General features: G+C 40.1%; 1 protein-coding gene across 2 annotated transcripts in view; it reads left to right on the forward strand.

The window, feature by feature from the left end:
* Positions 1 to 19,506, forward strand: part of CTTNBP2 (cortactin binding protein 2) — a 167,020-nt gene that overhangs the window by 102,595 nt on the left and 44,919 nt on the right. For both annotated transcript variants that reach the window (XM_057549875.1, XM_028162061.2), the window contains 3 exons: positions 3,052 to 3,202; positions 6,248 to 6,499; positions 16,199 to 16,316. In XM_057549875.1, coding sequence (XP_057405858.1) covers positions 3,052 to 3,202; positions 6,248 to 6,499; positions 16,199 to 16,316 — 521 coding nt within the window. The remainder of the gene's footprint in view (positions 1 to 3,051; positions 3,203 to 6,247; positions 6,500 to 16,198; positions 16,317 to 19,506) is intronic.

A 19,506-nucleotide genomic window follows, 5' to 3' on the forward strand; every position in this document is an offset into this window, starting at 1 on the left:
AGCTTTTGATTTCTCCATCAAATCTGAATGAGATCCTTGCCGGGTAGAGTAATCTTGGTTGTAGGTTCTTCCCTTTCATCACTTTAAGTATATCATGCCACTCCCTTCTGGCTTGCAGAGTTTCTGCTGAGAAATCAGCTGTTAACCTTATGGGAGTTCCCTTGTATGTTATTTGTCGTTTTTCCCTTGCTGCTTTCAATAATTTTTCTTTGTCTTTAATTTTTGCCACTTTGATTACTATGTGTCTCAGCATGTTTCTTCTTGGGTTTATCCTGTATGGGACTCTCTGCGCTTCCTGGACTTGGGTGGCTATTTCCTTTCCCATGTTAGGGAGGTTTTTGACTATAATCTCTTCAAATATTTTCTCTGGTCCTTTGTCTCTCTCTTCTCCTTCTGGGACCCCTATAATACGAATGTTGTTGCGTTTAATGTTGTCCCAGAGGTCTCTTAGGCTGTCTTCATTTCTTTTCATTCTTTTTTCTTTATTCTGTTCCGCAGCAGTGAATTCCACCATTCTGTCTTGCAGGTCACTTATCCGTTCTTCTGCCTCAGTTATTCTGCTGTTGATTCCTTCTAGTGTAGTTTTCAATTCAGTTATTGTATCGTTCATCTCTGTTTGTTTGTTCTTTAATTCTTCTAGGTCTTTGTTAAATATTTCTTGCATCTTCTCGATCTTTGCCTCCATTCTTTTTCCGAGGTCCTAGATCATCTTTGCTATCATTATTCTGAATTCTTTTTCTGGAAGGTTGCCTATCTCCACTTCATTTAGTTGTTTTTCTGGGGTTTTATCTTTTTCCTTCATCTGGTACATAGCCCTCTGCCTTTTCATCTTGTCTATCTTCCTGTGGATGTGGTTTTTGTTCCACAGGCTGCAGGACTGTAGTTCTCCTTGCTTTTGCTGTCTGCCCTCTGGTGGATGAGGCTATCTAAGAGGCTTGTGTAAGTTCCCTAAATTTGCTCTTCTTAATAATAGATGGTTGTATATGAGGGAAATGAAGAAGAGGAATATGCTGTTTCCAAACTTCATGTGAATGAACTTGGTTCCGAAGAAGAAGATTATTTTTACCATATCAGCATAAAGTCATCCCTCCTGTCTATGGGGGATTGCTTCCAGGACCTCCTACAGATACCAAAATCGAGGATGCTCTAAGTCCGTTATATAAAATGGTGCAGTATTTGCATATAACCCACGCACGTCCTCCCGTATACTTTAAACCATCTTTAGGTTACTTATAATACCTAATACAATGTAAATGCTATGTAAATAGCTGCGAGCATGTGGTAAGTTCAAGTTTTGCTTTTTGCAACTTCCTAGGATTTTTTTCTAAGTATTTTCCATCTGGGGTTGGTTGAATCCACAGATGTGAAACCTGCAGATATGGATGGCCGACTGTGTATGTGGTTGTATAACGGATTGTTAAACAGTTTGCTGTTCACTATTTTCCACCCAACCTCAAAACCTTTTTTATGTGTGATGGCATTAAAAGTAAAACAGAATTATATTAATTGTAATACTCTTAACTTCCTACTGGCAGTTTATTCAGTATTAAATCCCAGTTATTCGCTTTGCTTTATCATTAAAAAAAAAATTGAAGCAAAACTTACATACTGAAAGAAATGAGAGCACAAAACCAAAAAGAGCCTATCAAGTAAAATATATGTAAGTTTAGCAGTGATTTCTTCAGTAGCTTAATAAGTCAGTTGACTATAGATATAACTTTCTAAAATCAAGTCATATTTTAATAATAGAATATAGCTAAATTGCTTTCTTTGCCTGTGATGAAATGGCAGGCTCTGGAGAATGAAAGCTGTGTTCAACTTTTTTATTTTACCATCCCGATAGAAATGTTTCCTTTAACAAATCTCAGAATTCTTGAAATACGGGTTTTACATTTTACACTAATGTTACTAGTCATAAAGGTAAATTTTTTAAAATTCAACATGCATCCATAAAGTGCAGTATTTTTTTTTTTTCTGCATGTCTAACATATCTCATCACCCTGAGTTTATTGTTGAGGATCAGAGCTACTGATTTTGCTGGTACTTTTTGCATGTATCCTAAGTCCTCCAAGAGAGATTCTTCTTCTGGGCTATACTTTTACCTTTACTGCCAGCAGGCAATCTGTAGGGCCACTTGCTTGGATAGTATAACAGTCATGGGAACAGAGGCATGGATGGGTTTGCAAAAAGGGAGAACCCTGGGGAAATGCAGGGGCTTGATTAATTTAAATGTGTATTAGATACACATCAGTATGTAACTTATTTTAAAAATATGCATAAACAAACCAAATGTTGCCAAGGGAAGCCAAGAAAAAACATGCATCTGAGCAAAGAAACAAAGATGTGAGTTCCTTCTTAATTTGATGATTTATCACTCTTTTTTAAGTTTATTCTCATCTAATTTTGCAAACTGAAGTTAGTTCCTAAGTGCCGTGAAGTCTTGAATTTACCTCATTGCTTTCCTTCTTGATTCTCAGGGCAATGTGTTTCTGCTTAGCTGTGTCTTTTTCCTCATAAACTAGCCCCTCTTCAGGAGACAGGACAGCCTCTGCTGTCTTTTCTCCCCAAGATGGCCCTTTTCTGTCTCCGTACTGCCTTTTATAGTGGAGGCAAATGGTGCCCTGCTGTCTGTGCTATTTATAATTATTTTCTCAAGTGGAAATCTCAGAATGACTCAGCCGCCTGACTTTTTTCAAGGTTCAAACTATTTTGAACCACAAATAATTTATATGTCAAGCACAGTTAAACATATTCCAAGGACTCTACTTTCACAATTTGGTTGCAGAGAACTGTCATAAACCACGTATTCACACTTGATCAAAGCTGCTATTTTAAATTTTCATGGGAGTAGTTAAAATACATCTTCCAGCCTTGTTAAAAGCAGTATCTATATAATAAGACCAGGAATAATTGATACCTATATTTAATAATTCATGTAAATAAAGATGCAGAATTGCTCTAGCATTATTTTCTCTATTTAATATCTTGGTCAGGTGGTACTTCAGAAGTCAAACCCAGTTTGTATGTAATTAATCATAATCTTGCATTTAGGTGTGTAGAATTATTAATTGCATATGATGCTAATATTAATCATGCTGCTGATGGAGGACAGACACCTCTATACCTGGCCTGTAAAAATGGAAATAAAGAATGTATTCAACTCTTATTGGAAGCTGGAACTGACCGAAGTGTAAAAACCAGAGTGAGTACCTGTATGTTGGGTTTTGTCCTATAATTTACAATATGTCTGCAAACTCTACAGCTCGAAAAGTAAAATCGGTTAAAATACAGGTTGCTTTGTTTTGTTTTGCTTTGAGGATATTGGATAAGGACATTGTCTTATCTGTTTGAGCATCTGATTATTAGAAGCTTGTTCATTAGCCTTTCTTTTTAAAGGTAGTTGGTGTAGTGCCTGGGAATTGTAAGCAATGGACAAAGGTCAGCTGTCATCGAGGTCATCGTCACTATCCACAGTAGTGCTCATTTGTAGTGTGTGTAAACAGGAGGGAGTTTGTGGCAAGACAGTGCCCATTGCCAGCACTTAGAGGAAGGTTATTTGTGCTCACTGTTCCTCCCACGACTGATGTTTGTTGTTGCTAAGATTATGCAACACCTCACAGAGTTCAAGGTCATTGTCTAATTTGAGTCAGAACTTGAAGCACTGTGTGTGGAAACCCACTGTGGAGCCCAACAGGCTGAGGTAGCTGTTGACTCTGTCCCACACAGATCTGATACCTCCTGTACAGGGTGCACAGGTGAAGTCAGGGATTTAGAAACCGAAGAAATTTGGAGTCTGATCCACAGAAGAATCCTTGGATAATACTTCTGGCTCAGCCACACAGAAATGCATTTGAAACAAACTTCTCAATTCAGCTTCCCAAACTGGTCTTCATCAACCTATCATGATAGATTTAAAGACCAAGAAATCAGCCTTCGTACACTGACGCGCATTTCTCCAGTGGGGGCCCATCTACGGCCTGGTGGTGGGTTTAATGGAGCCCTCTCTTCACTGGGATCAGGAAGTTTTTCTTTTTTTTGCAGCTTCCCAGAATGTGAAAAGTGTAATAATCACCACCCTCCAGGATATTCCTGATGAAAGACAAGTGTAGACATCTTAATCTCCAAAGGTTATCTGAACCTTGGATCTCTTCTGTTTAAATAGAGAATTGACTATACTCTGCATCCATTTCATAGGAAACACCCTTAAAATTTTCTAGGATAAAAAGGTGCATTACCTACTTTAAGGTCACTCTCAGATCTTGGATTTTCTTAATTTCTCAAAAGGAAACAATTAATGGTATAACCAGAGATATAAGCTAGGTATAGACATTTTCCATTGAGTCCTATTGCAAGGGCTTTTTTTCTTTAATTTCCTTTCTATTTATTTTTTGAAAATCTGAGAAAATAGTCCAGATTCATGTTGTTTTATATATTTTATTTAAGAAATCTGTGGTATTACACATATTCATTATAAAATTCTACCTTGCATATGAAAAAGGAATGAATTTTACATCATTATCTGAATGAAAAATAAGTAGTTCAACATAAAAAGTCACATCCTATATGTTAGAGAACACAGAAATCCATGCTCTCAAGCTAGTTGTTGATAAACTGAATGAGATCGTTAGAAGTACAGAGGCTCCAAAGTACAGAGGTAAATAGCATAATTGATAAAGGACCTTAAGGGGTAATTATTTCTCATGACTTTTAATAAGAAATCAAAGGAGAATGAAAGATTTTAAGTTTTTCAGAAATACCTGCCTGGCCTTTGTAATATAAATTAAGGAAGGTCAAGAGCACTAACACTCTGGTGCCTAATTAAGGCTGATACCCATGTAAAGGTACCTACAGCCCAACAAAGAACAAGCCAGGAAACACTTTATCTGCCTGGGGTACAGCGGAGGGCTATATGGTATTCCGGCGACTGCCCAGCCATGGTCTGCTGTTAGCCCGGGTCGATTCCCTTGATAGGAAGTACAGAACCAGAGAAAAAGCCACATCGTTCAATGAGAGCTTTAGCAAATGATCAGGTGACTCAGTGTAAATGTAGATGGTTACCATTTATTGTCTGTGTTTCTCCCTGTCTTCTACCCCGTTATTTATTTTTTTTAAGTGTACTGTAACTCCCTGAAAAAATATTTAGTGTAGCTGTGTGAAATACCAAATGAAAGAAATAGGCCAAAGGGAAAATAAAATGAAGCCAAAATATGTATCACCGAAATAATTCTCAATTCTTTTATGAAAGTCTTAAAAATCTAATGAAGGTGGATACCTGAGTAGAAGGCAGACCTATCTTTATATAACAATGAGAGACTACAGAGGGGATCAGGATTTCCCCTAGAATAGTGTTGGTCAAACTTTAGTGCAGCAGAGTTGCCCAGAGGGCTGTTAAAACGGATTGCGGGGCCCCAACCTTGAGGTTTCTGATTCAGTAGGTCTGGGATGAGGCTCAACAATTTACATTTCTAACAAGTTCACAGGTGGTGCTTATGCTGCTGGTCAGGGGACCACACTTGGAGAACCACTATCCCAGAAAAGAGCTGTGAGTCTGCTCTAGCAACCAGCTAAGTGGACGGTTGAGGCTTCAAAGTATTATAATATGTTCTCGAGAATGGGCCCAAGCATTTTAGTTGGAACATTTTCGAAGCTTGCATTTATCAATATCCAGCTGCAGTCACAGAGAGCTCCATAGAGGCTGATAGGTATCTCATGAAGTTACTTGACTTTGTTTTTCCTTTATGTCTGCCTTTTCCCTGGTATCTAGAATCTTTCCTTCTGAAATCAGTGGCACAAAATTTTAAGATACCTAGAATTAGGACTCTTCCCTGTAAGTTAAACTGGCTTATAACAGCATTCATTTAGTACAGTACTGATAACTTTATACTTGCATATACATTTTTAAAAATCTTTATGCTAAAGTTCATTCTCTTTCATAATATTAAATTGAGATTTTGTTTAACCATATATAATGCTTAGTTACCATCCTGGGCAGTACCTGTTCACTCCAAATGGTCAACTGTTAAGAGGAAATTCTTACCAAATAGCAAACATGAGTCATAGCAATGGAAAATACACTAATTGGCAGTGGTCTGAGAACTTAGCTCAGCTATGATATTCAGGATCGGAAGCCTGCTTTTCCCAGCTCAGTGGTCCATGCCCAAGAACATTTAGAGGTGAACTTTAAATAACGCAGTTCTCAACATTGACGTTGTAATCAACCCTTTCCCCCTGGTCGTTTTATTTTCAGGATGGCTGGACACCAGTTCATGCAGCTGTGGACACTGGTAATGTGGACAGCCTCAAGCTTCTTATGTACCATAGGGCCCCAGCTCATGGAAACTCGTTGCATGAGGAGCCCGAGTCGGGCGTCTTCGACTTGGACGGAGGAGAAGAGAGTCGTGAGGGCACATCCAAGCCTGTTGTCCCTGCAGACCTCATCAACCACGCCGACAGCAAAGGCTGGACTGCTGCCCATATTGCTGCTTCAAAAGGTTTTAAGGTGTGTCTGGTAGCAGCTGGCCTCATTACACAGTTGCAATTTGATGAGCGGTGAAGTTGTCTGCTATTGACTGAGTGTGTTTCACCTGAATAATTGGGGACTGAGCAGTACCATTGCAGGAGATGATCCGCTTCCAATAAGAACCAACTTTTTTTGTCCAGCAGATATTTACGGTCAAGCGTATATGAGACTTAATCACAAAAATGAGTGTGGAGTTTGTTAACAAATGTGGGAGTAATTCCAGACATTTTGTCTCATGTCAAATTAGAGGAAAAGTTGGATATTGATTGAGTCCACAGGGTTGTTTGATTCCGTACCAAGACCATGCCATGAGTTAGAGGGAGGGCCAGGATTCAAGTACACATGCCCTGTACTCTGAACTCCCTCACTAGCCCTACCTGTGCTGTCTTATGATACATAAGAGGGCATTCTAGAGTTCACTCATCAGTTAGAAGAGTGAAAGATTCTGATTATTAAGGAAATAACATGAAATAGTAAGCCATCCATTCATACTTCTTTTTCTATTTAAATCACTTTAGCAATAATATTGCTTTAACAATGAAAATGTATCAGGAAGCTCCTGAGTGCAAGGCATTGTGTAAGCTAACATTTGCAGGAATCATTTATGCGATTAGTTAACTCCTAGTTCAGGGGCGAGGGTGCAAGATACAAGACAAGTGTAGGATAAGAGAAGCTCAAAAAATTTAAAACAAGGGTAATAGACACGTGGTTGGAACAATACAAAAATGCAAATTTTTATTTTTTGGAAGAGAGAATGCACGTATTTCAGAGAGCAGAGTTGCGGAGTATTAGGCTAGGGAAGGGCTCATTCTGGAGGAGATGGAAACGATTTTGGCCTTGCAGGGTGGGTTAAATTTGTCACCCATCACTGGAGAGGAGAGTCGTTCAGATGGAGAGAGCAGTAGGAACAGACCAGAAGTAGGGAGGTGGGTAACAGCTCCAACTGAGCTAATGAAGAGCAGTGAGAAGTTTCACAGTACGGCACCGGCCTTCACTGATGTATTAAGAAGTTTGAGCTTTATTTACTAGTCAGAGTAAAACCATTGAAAGGTTTTGTACAAAGGAGCAAAAGAATCAGCTCTGTAGTTTAGATTGATTGACTTAGCAATAACATTTAGAAGACTGGGGATTATGAAAACATTGGTGGCAGGGGAGAGACTAGGTGAAAGATGATGGGAGTGGTAGAAATAATAAGAGAGATCACAGAGTACACATGTCCAAGAACTGAAGACAGATTAGATACAGGAAATGAGCGAGCTAAATAGAAGGATCATAGTGACATTCCCAGAAAGAGGAAAGAAGAGGCGTCATTGTGATCAAGAAGATAGAATGTGGATTTAAGCATGCTGAATTTAATTCTGGGATATGTTCAACCAGATGGAGATATCTGGAAATAGCTAGAAATGTGCATTTGGAGCTCTCGGTTGGGTAACTTCCTGTTGTTGTGATCTAGAGCAGAAGCTGTTCATTTTGGACTTTGGGTTTTTTTTTAAACTAGTGAGAAAAAGGCATGATTCAGTTCAACGTGGAGGTATTGCTTGCTAGTAGTAGTTTACTCCTATTTTATCCTTAAAAAAAAACCTACAGAAATTCTGTGAACTTGATATATATATATTGGTTTGAATGGAAGGCAGTGACATTTGACATAAAAGTGTTTGGAAGACAAAGATGGAAAATATGAAAGCTTAAATTTGAAAGTGCATAGTTAATCTAAGACAGTGAATCTCATTTGATGGAGGAAAGGTGCATGGAAGGGGTAGTTCTCAACTTACCTCCCCCTTCAGGCAAATCTGAGGATAATGCAAGAGGTTACTGACAGTGGTAGGTTGTTCATGCACTCAACCTGAAGGCAAAAAAAAAAAAAGGCAAAACAAAAAACAAAACCTGAGCATCACTGATCTAGAATGTTCAGCCACTGAGCCTCTGATGCTAGGCAGAGAGAGTAGCCCACGCTCCAGGGCGAGTTACCCTGCAGAGTGGGGGGCTTGTGTTGCCACTCAGCTCCTTCGTTATGAACTCCTCGTAAGTCCTGGTGTTTTCATAGCCGAGGATGGCGTCTTCATGGCTTCCCAGGCCCCTGGCAACGTGGATGCTCTGTCGTCATTGAGTAAAGGGAAATAGGATTTCTTTCTCACATGTAATATGACTCCCTCTGTATTCTCTTATGTTAAGAAGCTTAAGATAAATTTTGAACAAGAAGAGAGAGATTTTAGAAAGTGAGCGTGACTGACAACATCCACACACTGCAAAGAAAAATAATAAAATAATAGATATTTTTTTTTTGCCCTGGAGTAGATATGTCATCTTCCAGGCTAACGTCTTCATTTTATGGTTAGGATATTTAAACCCTGGAGGGATTAATAGATAGAAGTTGGAAATGAAGCCCAGAATGCCTGGTTTCATTACTTGTGCGGCCTGCCTTCCTAGTCAGTCGTGGGTATTGGAAAATATTTTTCATCCTTTGCCTGATACAGTGTTTACGTCCTGGCTGACTCCATAGAGGTAATCCATTCACAGCTAAGTTGCTAAGACCAGTTTTCTGAAAAAATAAATTGCAATTCTGAGTTAATCATTGTGTAGGTGAAGAGGTTCTACACTGACCACAAGTAGAGCTTAAAAGATGTATGTTTTTTTCTCTTTGCAGTAGCATATATGTGTCCAATCCACATAAGCAGTAGTACCATTGTTACCCAAGAAGATGACTTCAGTTTCCACGTATTTTTCAATGTAAAAAAAAAGTAGGATTTCAGAGCTTGAAGACACATAGCTCATCTAGTCCAGCTGCCTTGCCTTGCAGATGAAAAAATTACGTTTTGGGAAATAGTGTAACTAACTCCCCAAGGTCAATTCACAGAAGACCAGATTCCCAAATCAGTCCTTTTTCCACTTAGTTCTTGGTCTTTTTCCCAATGTTTAAGCAATTTATGCAAATCACCATTTAGTGTCTGGTAACAAGAGTAGCTCTCTCTAAAGCTGGTCTGTGACTGCTCCGAAGTTGAACTCGTCACTGAGGATAAACTTGTTTTCATCACTTAGGGTGAGTGGATAGAAGAGTTTCTTAGTGAAACTCTGTGTTCTGTCATGAGAACTCTGACATGTCAAGTTCCTGCCGCAGAAATAGATTAGGGAGAGTGTCTGGATTTGAGCCGCTAGTTGTTGAAGCTCTCGTACAAACAGATTCTTTCTTTGGGGGATTATGTGTTTTGAGTAGATGATAATTCTAGCTTACGTATTGCCCAAGCCAGTGGCTTCCTGTCACTCATGCTCTTACTCAGCCTTTCTGGGTTGTTTAACGTGTTGACTCTAATGCAGACTCCTCCTCAGCTTCTAGAACACTGCTCCTTCCTCGCTTCCCTTCTGAATTTGTTGACCAGGCTTTCTCCTTGTTTTTCTGGTTTTTCTCTTTTGTTTTTTAACCCTCAGCAACTCCCATGCTCCTTCCTAGCTGCCTAGTCCTATTTTTAAGAGTTTTTCCAGTCTTTCAACTTTAACTGTGGCTTCTACAGTACCTCTTCCCAAACCCAGATCTCACACCTGGCTTTTTACCTGTCTTCCAGCCATTTATTTCCACCATCCTAGAGGTCACCTCTAGGCAGGCCCACAGTCCTCTGGTCAGGCAGTGGCCTTCTGGTTGCCATCTTTACGCCATCCTCACAGTGTGTAGGGACCGTGGACTGACGGATGCATTTCTGGCTCTTAGCCAGGTAAGTGTCAGGCATTCCCTCCCACACTCCAGCATCCACCTGACTGGATAGTCTGCATGCGGTACGTGTCTTAAGCACAGAGGCCCACATGGAGCCCCAAGATTTAGATTTCCTCTCCCTAGGTTATGGCTGCAAAGAGAAAAAAAATGATGGGAGTCCCTAAGTTTCTTCCTTGTCACAGAGTTGGGTAGCTGGCTAGGAGAAGACACAGACAGGATAACCTGTGAGGTTGGACCAAGTCTTTGGGACTAGATGATAAATAGAAATCTGTGCTTTTGATTCTCCGTGATAATTTTTTCCCCTTAATTTTTATAAAATTATTTTCGAAAAAGTCAGACTGTGTGTAGATAAAGGGAAGGCTATTTTTTAAAACTCTCATTCCAGAATGTTCAGTGCAGAGTATTGCATCCTAGCTTAATTTGAACAGCAGTGACTCACAGAATCCTAAAGGATTCTCACATAAACTTGGCCAACCAGAGCCTTGCTCCACCCCTCACGCAAGACATACAATTTCTGGTGTTTTCCACTAACACCTTTCATGGGTCTGGTTTTGACCCTTTTTTCTCCTCTCGCTCTCTACTTTCCCCCTTGAATGATCTTTTTGGTCTCCAGAATATAATCTATAGAGATTCCAAAATCTTCTCTCTAGCCCACCTAACCATGTCCTGAGTCCATTCAGGAAGGTCTTATCCAGGACACCCACGGTTTTATAGGGCATCTCCTTGATAACCCAGTTGGCCCAGTACAGTCCTTGTTTATGCCCATCATCCCAATGTAACCGTTAACAGTGCCCCTTTTTACTCTTAAAAGCGTCCCAGTTTAGCCAATTGTATGGTAACCCTATTGATGACCATATTCATGTTTACTTCCACCAAATAGCTCCATGAGGGTGCATGCCTCGGCTCACGTGTTTAGGCTGCATCTCTTGTTCCTCCTCTCTTAATCCACTAACATCACCTGACATTTCTGTTTATTGCTCCATCTTCCTAAGATAATGAATTCAAATGATTGATAAAACTAGATTTTATTCCCTTATAAATGAATGTGTAAACAAAGGGAAGGCTATTTTTTTAAATGTCCCTTGGGGAGCCCTCATCACGGGCTTTGTGGACTTGTGTAGACCCTGCTATGACCTCCTCATCTCCAGTCTCTCCAGCACCTTTACACTGGCTTGAGAGGGGCCTTCCTAACAGGAAGTCGGTCATGTAATTTACCTTTTGTCTTTACAAGGATAAGTGACCTTTCTGTCGCTTCAAGGATAAGTGCCAGATCTTTACATGACAGACAAGTCCCGTCCAGATCTGGCCTCAGCCTCTCTCCACAAGCACACTTGTCTCCTTTCCTCACGCACTCTCTGCGCCGCTAACCCTGCGCCGCTGGCTGCTGTGCAGACATCCTGTGCTGTCTCTTCTCTCCCTGCCTTTGCATCTGCTCGTCTCATTACCTCAAATGGCCTCTTCTGTCCTGACCCCTCCCTGCCTGGGAAACATCTCAGCTTAAGTCTTGGCTTCCAGGAGTTCATTGGTCCCCAGAGCACCTCTTCACACTTCACTTAGGGAGCTTGTTCTTTACTGTGATTATTTGTATGCCTCCCTCCCTTTCCACCTCCTCCAAAAAATCACTTTTCATCATTGTGTATATTGTGCTCAGCAGTCTCTGGCCCACAGGTACTAAATGTTTGTTGAATCAGTGAGTGAATGGGCTATTTTATGAGCGTTCTCTCTTAACTGGTCTCCTTTCTGCCACTCTCTTTTTCTGTATGTCTTCCAAATGCACCAGTTGGTTTTCAGAACTGAGCTGATCGTGGCACTTCCTACCCGAACATATCCTGATGCCTCCAGAAAGACATCCAAGCTCCCTAGCACTCAGCCCTGCACGGCTGACTCTAGCTGTCTTCATCTCACCCCTAAGTCTCCCTGCTTCCTCATGCTGTTATTTCCCATGGTGATAGCCTCCATCTCCCCTGCCCTGCAAAACAGTGAGCACACCCACACCCCAGGTTGTTCCCAGCATGTGTGCCAGACCCCACCGGTGCATTTGCAGACCGCTTTCCCTCCCACTCCCTCTGCCCAGTGTCAGACCCTCAGCTCCCTGCCCTGACTAGGATCTTATCTCTAGCTCTTTGGACTTGGGGTTTCAACTTAGTCTCCCTGGCACTGGTACCTTGCTTCTCAGCTCTTAAAGGCCCCTGGCAGAGGTGGTTCATTGTCCCTCAACATCTTTTCTACCCTCCTCTACAATAACGGACCTCTCAGAGTTCAGCTGGGCTCATGACCACCCAAAATAAAGACTACGTTCTCCAGCCTCCGTAGCAGGTGACCATGGACACCTACCTAAGTTCTGGAGATTGGGATGTGAGTGGAAGCAGAAGCTGAAGCCTAAGCCACTACCTTCTGTAGTATCTGCTCTAGGGAATTCCCTGGTGGTCCAGTGGTTAGGACTCCACGCTTTCACTGCTGAGGGCCCGGGTTCGATCCCTGGTCGGGGAACTTAGATCCCTCAGCTGTGCGGCGTGACCAAAAATAATAATAAATTTAAAAATAAAGTCTCTGCTCTAGCACATGTATCTGTATCATAGTTAATAGCTCTTTGATTTAGACTCATTCATCTAGACCTCTTGCTCTGCATCACTTGGAACAGCCTGCCCACTTTAGGTCCCCTGAGAATCCATTTCCAGAAGGAGCAACTAACATCACAGCATTTGTTCTCTTCACTCGAATCCCACCCTTCAAGGAGAGAGCTTAGATTCTTTTCTCTACCTTTCCCACCTCCTCCTCCTCCACTTAGTAAAACTTTGCTCCTCACTTCAACAGCCCCCTTTTCTGGGCACATTTTCCCCGTGGCTCTTGACTATACTTTGCGTTTCTGCCAGAGAAGCAGAAACTGTTACCGTATTCGTCGTCACAACCCTGGGCTCTAACACAGTGCCTGGCACAGAGGTGCTTAGTATCTCTTTCATAAAGTTGTGAGGATGTGTGAGCACTAAATATTTGTGCTGTGTTGGAACAGTGCCTAGAGCTTAGTATGTGCTCCAGTAGTTATTGTAGCTGCTGCTGTTAAGTGTCAGTTGGGTAAAGTTTTCATCTTCTTTGTGTTCCCCATGGAGCCCAGCATAGTGCTGTGGAACTCACAGCTGTGACCCTGTTTGGATACGCGTTATCCTGCTATCTTTCCAACATTTCTTGCTTCCTTGTAGAGAAAGCTACTGCTTATGTTATTGCCTACTACTGACCTACCTGAGTGTAATAAAAATTATATACAACCCACTTTATAGGTCAGACTTAAAAGAATCTTGCAGATTTTGGTTGCATCTTTTATCATTTCTGTTTGTAATTTGAAGTACCATCACCTAGAATTATGACGTTTGCTGATGTGCTGTAATTCCTCACCACTTACCTGAATATTTGGGCTGTTTTCTAACTGGTGATGATTATGTTGATTATAACAAAAACAGTAGCTAATAAATATTGAGAACGTTTTACGTGCCAAGAATGTAAAAGCTTTTTACCCATCTTTTCATTTAAGTCATGTAACAGCCCTATGAAATACAGATATTTGAGACACAGATATGGAAACTGAGCAGGAAAAGGTTAAATGATTTACTAAAATTCATGGATAAAATCATTTATATTGGCAGGCTTAGACCTCCCCCACCCCCCGGTCTGTTTTGGCTCTTACCTGCTTTTGCTGCAAGTACTAACTTGTGTAATAAATGTATTATTTTTATCTCTTATCATCTGGGAATTCATAAAGTTTAGTGCTCAGATTGCATTCTACTTAAATCTTTCATTAGAGTTAATTTTATTAAATATCTTATATATTTACTGATTTTGTACAAATTAGTAATAACAATTGGATAAAAAATTTATGTATTTGACTTAGTTTTCAGTTCATTTCTTGGCTTAGTGATTTTTTTAAACCTGAACCCCAGACCCATGAAAGCTAGACTTTGATTACAATTGTTAGAGAAGATCCCTCCGACTTGAGCAGGAGCAGTGAGAAGCCAACGTCCAAGTCAGTCCCTTTGCAGAAGACAGATTTTCTTGATTCAAAGGTCCTCTGGCTCGGCGGCTCCATTGTGCAGGTACCAAGACCTAGTTTCCCATCCCCCCAGCGTCCGAAAAGATTCCCTACATTGGCTTTGTCCTCAAACCAGCACTGGCTTCCTGTTCAAATTTCACTTAACTGGTGGTCTCAGCTTACTCTTTGTTTTTCTTTCTGACCCTTAGGGATTTCCTGTATTTCCTTGTGAACTCATGATTTAAAGTATATTTTGGGGCCAATATGAAGCAACTGGAACTCAAGTATACTCCTGGTGGGAGTAGAAATTGGTATAGCCACTTTTGAAAGCTCTTTGCAGTCTATACTAATACAGAACATGTGCACACCCCGTGACCCAGAACACCAACTCTGTACATATACCCAACAGAAATATGTACATGTGTCTGCCAAAGGACACGTACCAGAATGTCCATAGTAGAACCCAAATGTCCACCAATAAGAAAATAGATGGGTAAATTGTGGTATATCCATATGATAGAATACCACCCAGTAATTTTAAAAGAGAACGAATTGAATTATAACTGTTCCTAACACATGGATGAATTTTACAGACATTACGTTGAATGAAAAGAAGCCAAATATAAAAGTGTATCTGAAAAAAAAAAAGAAAAAGAAAAAAAAAGTGTATCTGTAATATGGTTCCATTTATATAAAATTCATAAATAGGCTAAACCAATCTCTGATCTTAGAAATCATAGTAGTAGCTACCTTTGGGGGGAGAAGGGGAGGGGCTAGTGATTGAGATGGAACATTAAGGAGGCTTCCAGAGTGCTCCTTACACAAGTATGTTCACTTTGTGATAATTCTTCAAGCTGCACACTTATTTGTGTACTTTTCTGTATGGATATTATACATCAGTAAGGAAAACGTGTTTTACAAAACAGAAAAAAAGTGTTTTACAGCACGATTAGAGAAAGCTGTTCAGACTGAGTAGTTTACTATGTTGTCAGAAGTGGAAGTCAGCCCAGAGCCTCTGTGTGTGTGTGTGTGTGTGTGTGTGTAGGGGAGCGAAGAGAAGGACAGTGCTTGTTTTGGTTGTTAGTTCCTTTTCATGGTTTCTGGTTTATTCAGTTTTGTGCTTACTGTGGTGGGAAATCAGACAAATCATGAAGTGGTAGAAGTTGAAATAGCAGAGTTCCTTGATAAATATCCTGATGTAATATCCTGCCGTGCAGTTCCTTATTTGAAAATGTTTGCATATAAATTGTCTACCACTTTGAATTGAAAATTTTTTGAAAACTACGACCTTTCAGTTCATAGGTTAGTGATATTTTTTAAATGGAGATTTCCTGGAGCAACACAAGAAAAAACTGAAAAAGAGAGGGCACCTAACTTCAATATCTATTGAGAATGTTTTTCTAAAACCTCAGTCAACATGGTGTTCACACATATTTCTCAAATAAAAAAAGTAAGACAGTGTAAGATCTCAAGTATATATTTGCTTACAAGGACTGTGGGACGGACTTGTTACAATTAGAGCCCAGCACTTGCATGACCAGGAAAGCAGTGCCTGATCTAGAAGATAGCAAGGTGCATCTGGTTGTAGCAGAAGTCTTTTTGCTTTATATTTCCAAATTACAGTAAAAGGATACTGTCTGCTGAAGTCTTTTTTCCTTAATTTCACTCTGCAAACTGAGTGATTAGTAAGCTAATTTTTTTCTCTTGAAACCTAAGAGGCTGTTCTGTGGAGCAGTGTTTTGATCCTGTGAATCACATGTCAATGAAGCACTGCTTGCTTTTCATTTGGAGACAGTGTTCAGATTAATCTGTGTATTTGGGTTGCTGGGAAAGAAAGAAGCTTTCTGGCTGAGAATTCCTGATTTGCTTGCTACAGGCAACTGAATTTTCCCTTGGAGTTTTCGCTTGAGTTTATTCACTTGGACGTGAGGTAATGGATTTCGTGTCTTTACAGAACTGCCTACAAGTCTTGTGTAGGCATGGAGGGCTGGAGCCGGAAAAAAGAGATAAGTGTAATCGGACTGCACACGATGTCGCCACTGATGACTGCAAGCACCTGCTGGAGAATCTGAGTGAGTGCCCTTCGCAGCTGCATTGCTCATCCCGCATCCACACTGCTGGGGCCTCTGGGACTGTGGGAAAGATATTAATGCAACTACAGTTTTCTCTCTTCTTAACCTTCTTTGAACCCTAGCTGCTACAAAAACACTTAATTGGTTATAAATGGGGTAATTATATTTTTCCACATAGAATGGCTTTTTACAGAATTAGTTGTTATTGAAATAATGCTAGGTCTTCCTTGTATTTGACTGACCTTGGACAGCTTTTAAATAATTATTGCTCTTTTTTTCTGACTTAGGTTGTCTTTCTAGACATGAGACTAGGAAGCTATGAGAAATCATGGCTGTCTAGTGTGCTATTAGCTGATCATATGAATGTAGGCAGGCAGGTCAGTTTATCTCTCAATGTCTGGTTGCCTACCTGTCTAGGAAGATAATTGATGATCTTTTGGGTCCCTTCCATCTTTAAGAGTATATACTTCTCAACATGTATGAAAAGTTCACTTGTGGGTTTATGAATATGGAGTGCTAGATCAGATGAAATATTGTGGCCTCTTATATCAGGATTATCACTCAGTCCATCCAGTCAGCCAGCTGTATCAGTAGTTGGATTTGAGCTAACATTCTAACATTGAGTCAGAAAATGAACAATAAACATAAGCAATAATTCATTGTATGGTATGTGAGATGGTAATACGTGCTATGGAAAAGACTAAGAGGGATGGGGAGTGAGAGGGTGGGTTTCAGTTTTTAAAACGATAGACAGGGCAGCCTCACTGATGAGACATCTGAGCAAACACTTGGAGGGGAGGAAGGGGCAGCTCTGTAGATCTCTCAGGTAAGAACTTTCCAGGCAGAGCATCAGGTGGACAGAGGCCCTAACAGGTAGCAGCATATCTGTTGTGTCTGAGGAACCGCAAGCAGGGCAGAGTGACTGGGTTATAATGAGTGAGGGGAGAAAAGTAGGAAAACAGGTCAGAGAAGTTGCAGGAGGGGATGGGGATTGAGCCTGATCTTACTGGAATTTGTAGGGCATTGTTGGGACTTAAGGTAAGCATTTCAGTGTTTGAGCTTACCAGTGACAGGACCTGGTGTAAATTTTTTTTTAAAGAATTTTTGTCATTTTTAAATTCAGGAACATTGTAAGTATTCCTACCCTGTAAAAAAAAAAAAAAAAAAAAAAGACATTTGTTAGCTATCATTTTATTTTATTTTACTTTTTATTTTTATTTTTTTTAGCTATCTCATTTTAAATTTTGCTTTTATCAACTTAGTAAACATAAGTGAGCTTCTAAATAACACAACATTGTAAATCAACTATATGCCAATAAAAAGTTTTTTAAAATAACTATTAAGAAAAGATAAAACCAAAGATATCTCATACTAATTGTAAAAGGCCAACCCTGGCAATGTTCCTAATTAAGAATGGTGTACGTTTTAATGGTATCTCTGGCTGCTTTGTCAAAAAAAACCTAGGAAGTCACAGGCCTAATGTTAGGCCATTAATGTAGTGTTCCAGGTGACAGCCAGTAATGACAGCTCAGTTCAGGACTGTAGTAAATGAGGACATTTCGGTTCTGGATATAGCCAAAGATGAGCCAACAGAACTTTCTGATGGGTTGGGTGTGAGGTACGAGAGAGGGGATTCATGGATAATTCCAAGGTTTTCAGTCTGAACAACTGGCAGGATGGCAACAGCTGGCAGGATGGCATTGCCATCAGCTGTCTAGGGGAAGGCTGTGGGTGAAGCAGATTTTGCTAATGAAGATCAGGAGTTATGTTTTGAATTATGAATTTGAGATATCTGTTAGGGCATCTATGTAGGAGATGTCAAGTCAGCAAGAATTCTGGAGTGAGTATGAGCTGGATTTATAAATCTGAGAGTCAGCAGTCTAGAGATGGTATTTAAAGCCGTGGGACTGTATGAGGTCTCGAAGGCAGTGAACACAGATAGAAAAACTAAGAGCAACAAGCCTTGCAAGACTCTGTCATTAAGAAATCTAGAAGAAGGGGAGGGACCAGCAAAGGAACAACATTAGAGGGTGACCAGTGAGGTGTGAGGAAATCCAGGAGGAGTGTATCAGAGAGCAGAGAGATTAGCTGTGTCACAAGCTGCTAAGTAACATGAAGACCAAAAATAAAATCTAGTTGGGTGGTCAGTTAATGGAAAAAAGTCAGTTTAAGAAGAGGATCATAAAAATAATATATTTTTAACATTTCATTTTAATTTAAAACACACCAAGTAATTGTTTCATCAACTTTTAGGTGAAGCTCTTTATATTGATATGGTTCTGCTGATTGAAATGCCACGTATTCTTATTTGAACAAATCACATCTTTAATGCTTTGCCTGTGGTTTCTGTTGTTTGAGGACTTACACATATTTATGAAGCAAACTAAAGGCTGTTATCTGTCATCTAGAGATAATTAAATTTTTTTCTAATTTTATGTAGTTGTCTCATCCATATCTCACTAAAAACTTGTTTATAGCAACTCCTCTGTTCAGTCTCAAAAGTGTTCTAATTTTCATAGGAATAGTAACTCATTTCATCAGTATCTGGAATATTTAATTTACTAATTATAGTAATGAGTTCAACAGACATAGAAGATTTGGGATTAAACGCAAGTGGCGCTTGGTAAGCATGTAATTCAGTTCATGAAAACAAGTACATGGGGAGCTATCCACCTGGGAGGGGGCCCCAGTCAGCTGGTGTCACAGAGAGATTGGAAAGATCATTTTAAAAGCTTCTACTGCACTGTTCACCAGTTATCAAGTACTTACTAGTTCTTGTGAGAGAGTGTGTTAACAGATGATGTGTTAAACAAATAGTGTGTTAAATCCCTTCCAAACATGAGTTCATTTATTCTTCATAGCAACTCAGTTGTACGTTCCTTCCATTTTATGGAAGAAATTGGGGCATAGAGAGATCAAGGCCATCTACCAAGTACATATGGCTAGTAGAAAGCTGACCCTGAGGCCCAGCCCAAGGTCTGTATGAGTCTGAAACTACTGTCCTAAGCACACTGACCTACGCAGCTGTAACCTGCCTTCTTCATGATGTTATCAATGAAGGTGAGGAGAAAAGGTGATATAGAGAGGTCAAGAGAGGGCTCTAGTTTTCTCAGATGCTTTTTGAAAGAATTTGAGAACCTTGCTGAAGGGAAAGAATCAAGGAAGTAGAACCGGCCAAAGAGACAAGGAA

This window comes from Balaenoptera acutorostrata, chromosome 7, assembly GCF_949987535.1.
Source record: "Balaenoptera acutorostrata chromosome 7, mBalAcu1.1, whole genome shotgun sequence".
Lineage (NCBI taxonomy): Eukaryota > Metazoa > Chordata > Mammalia > Artiodactyla > Balaenopteridae > Balaenoptera > Balaenoptera acutorostrata.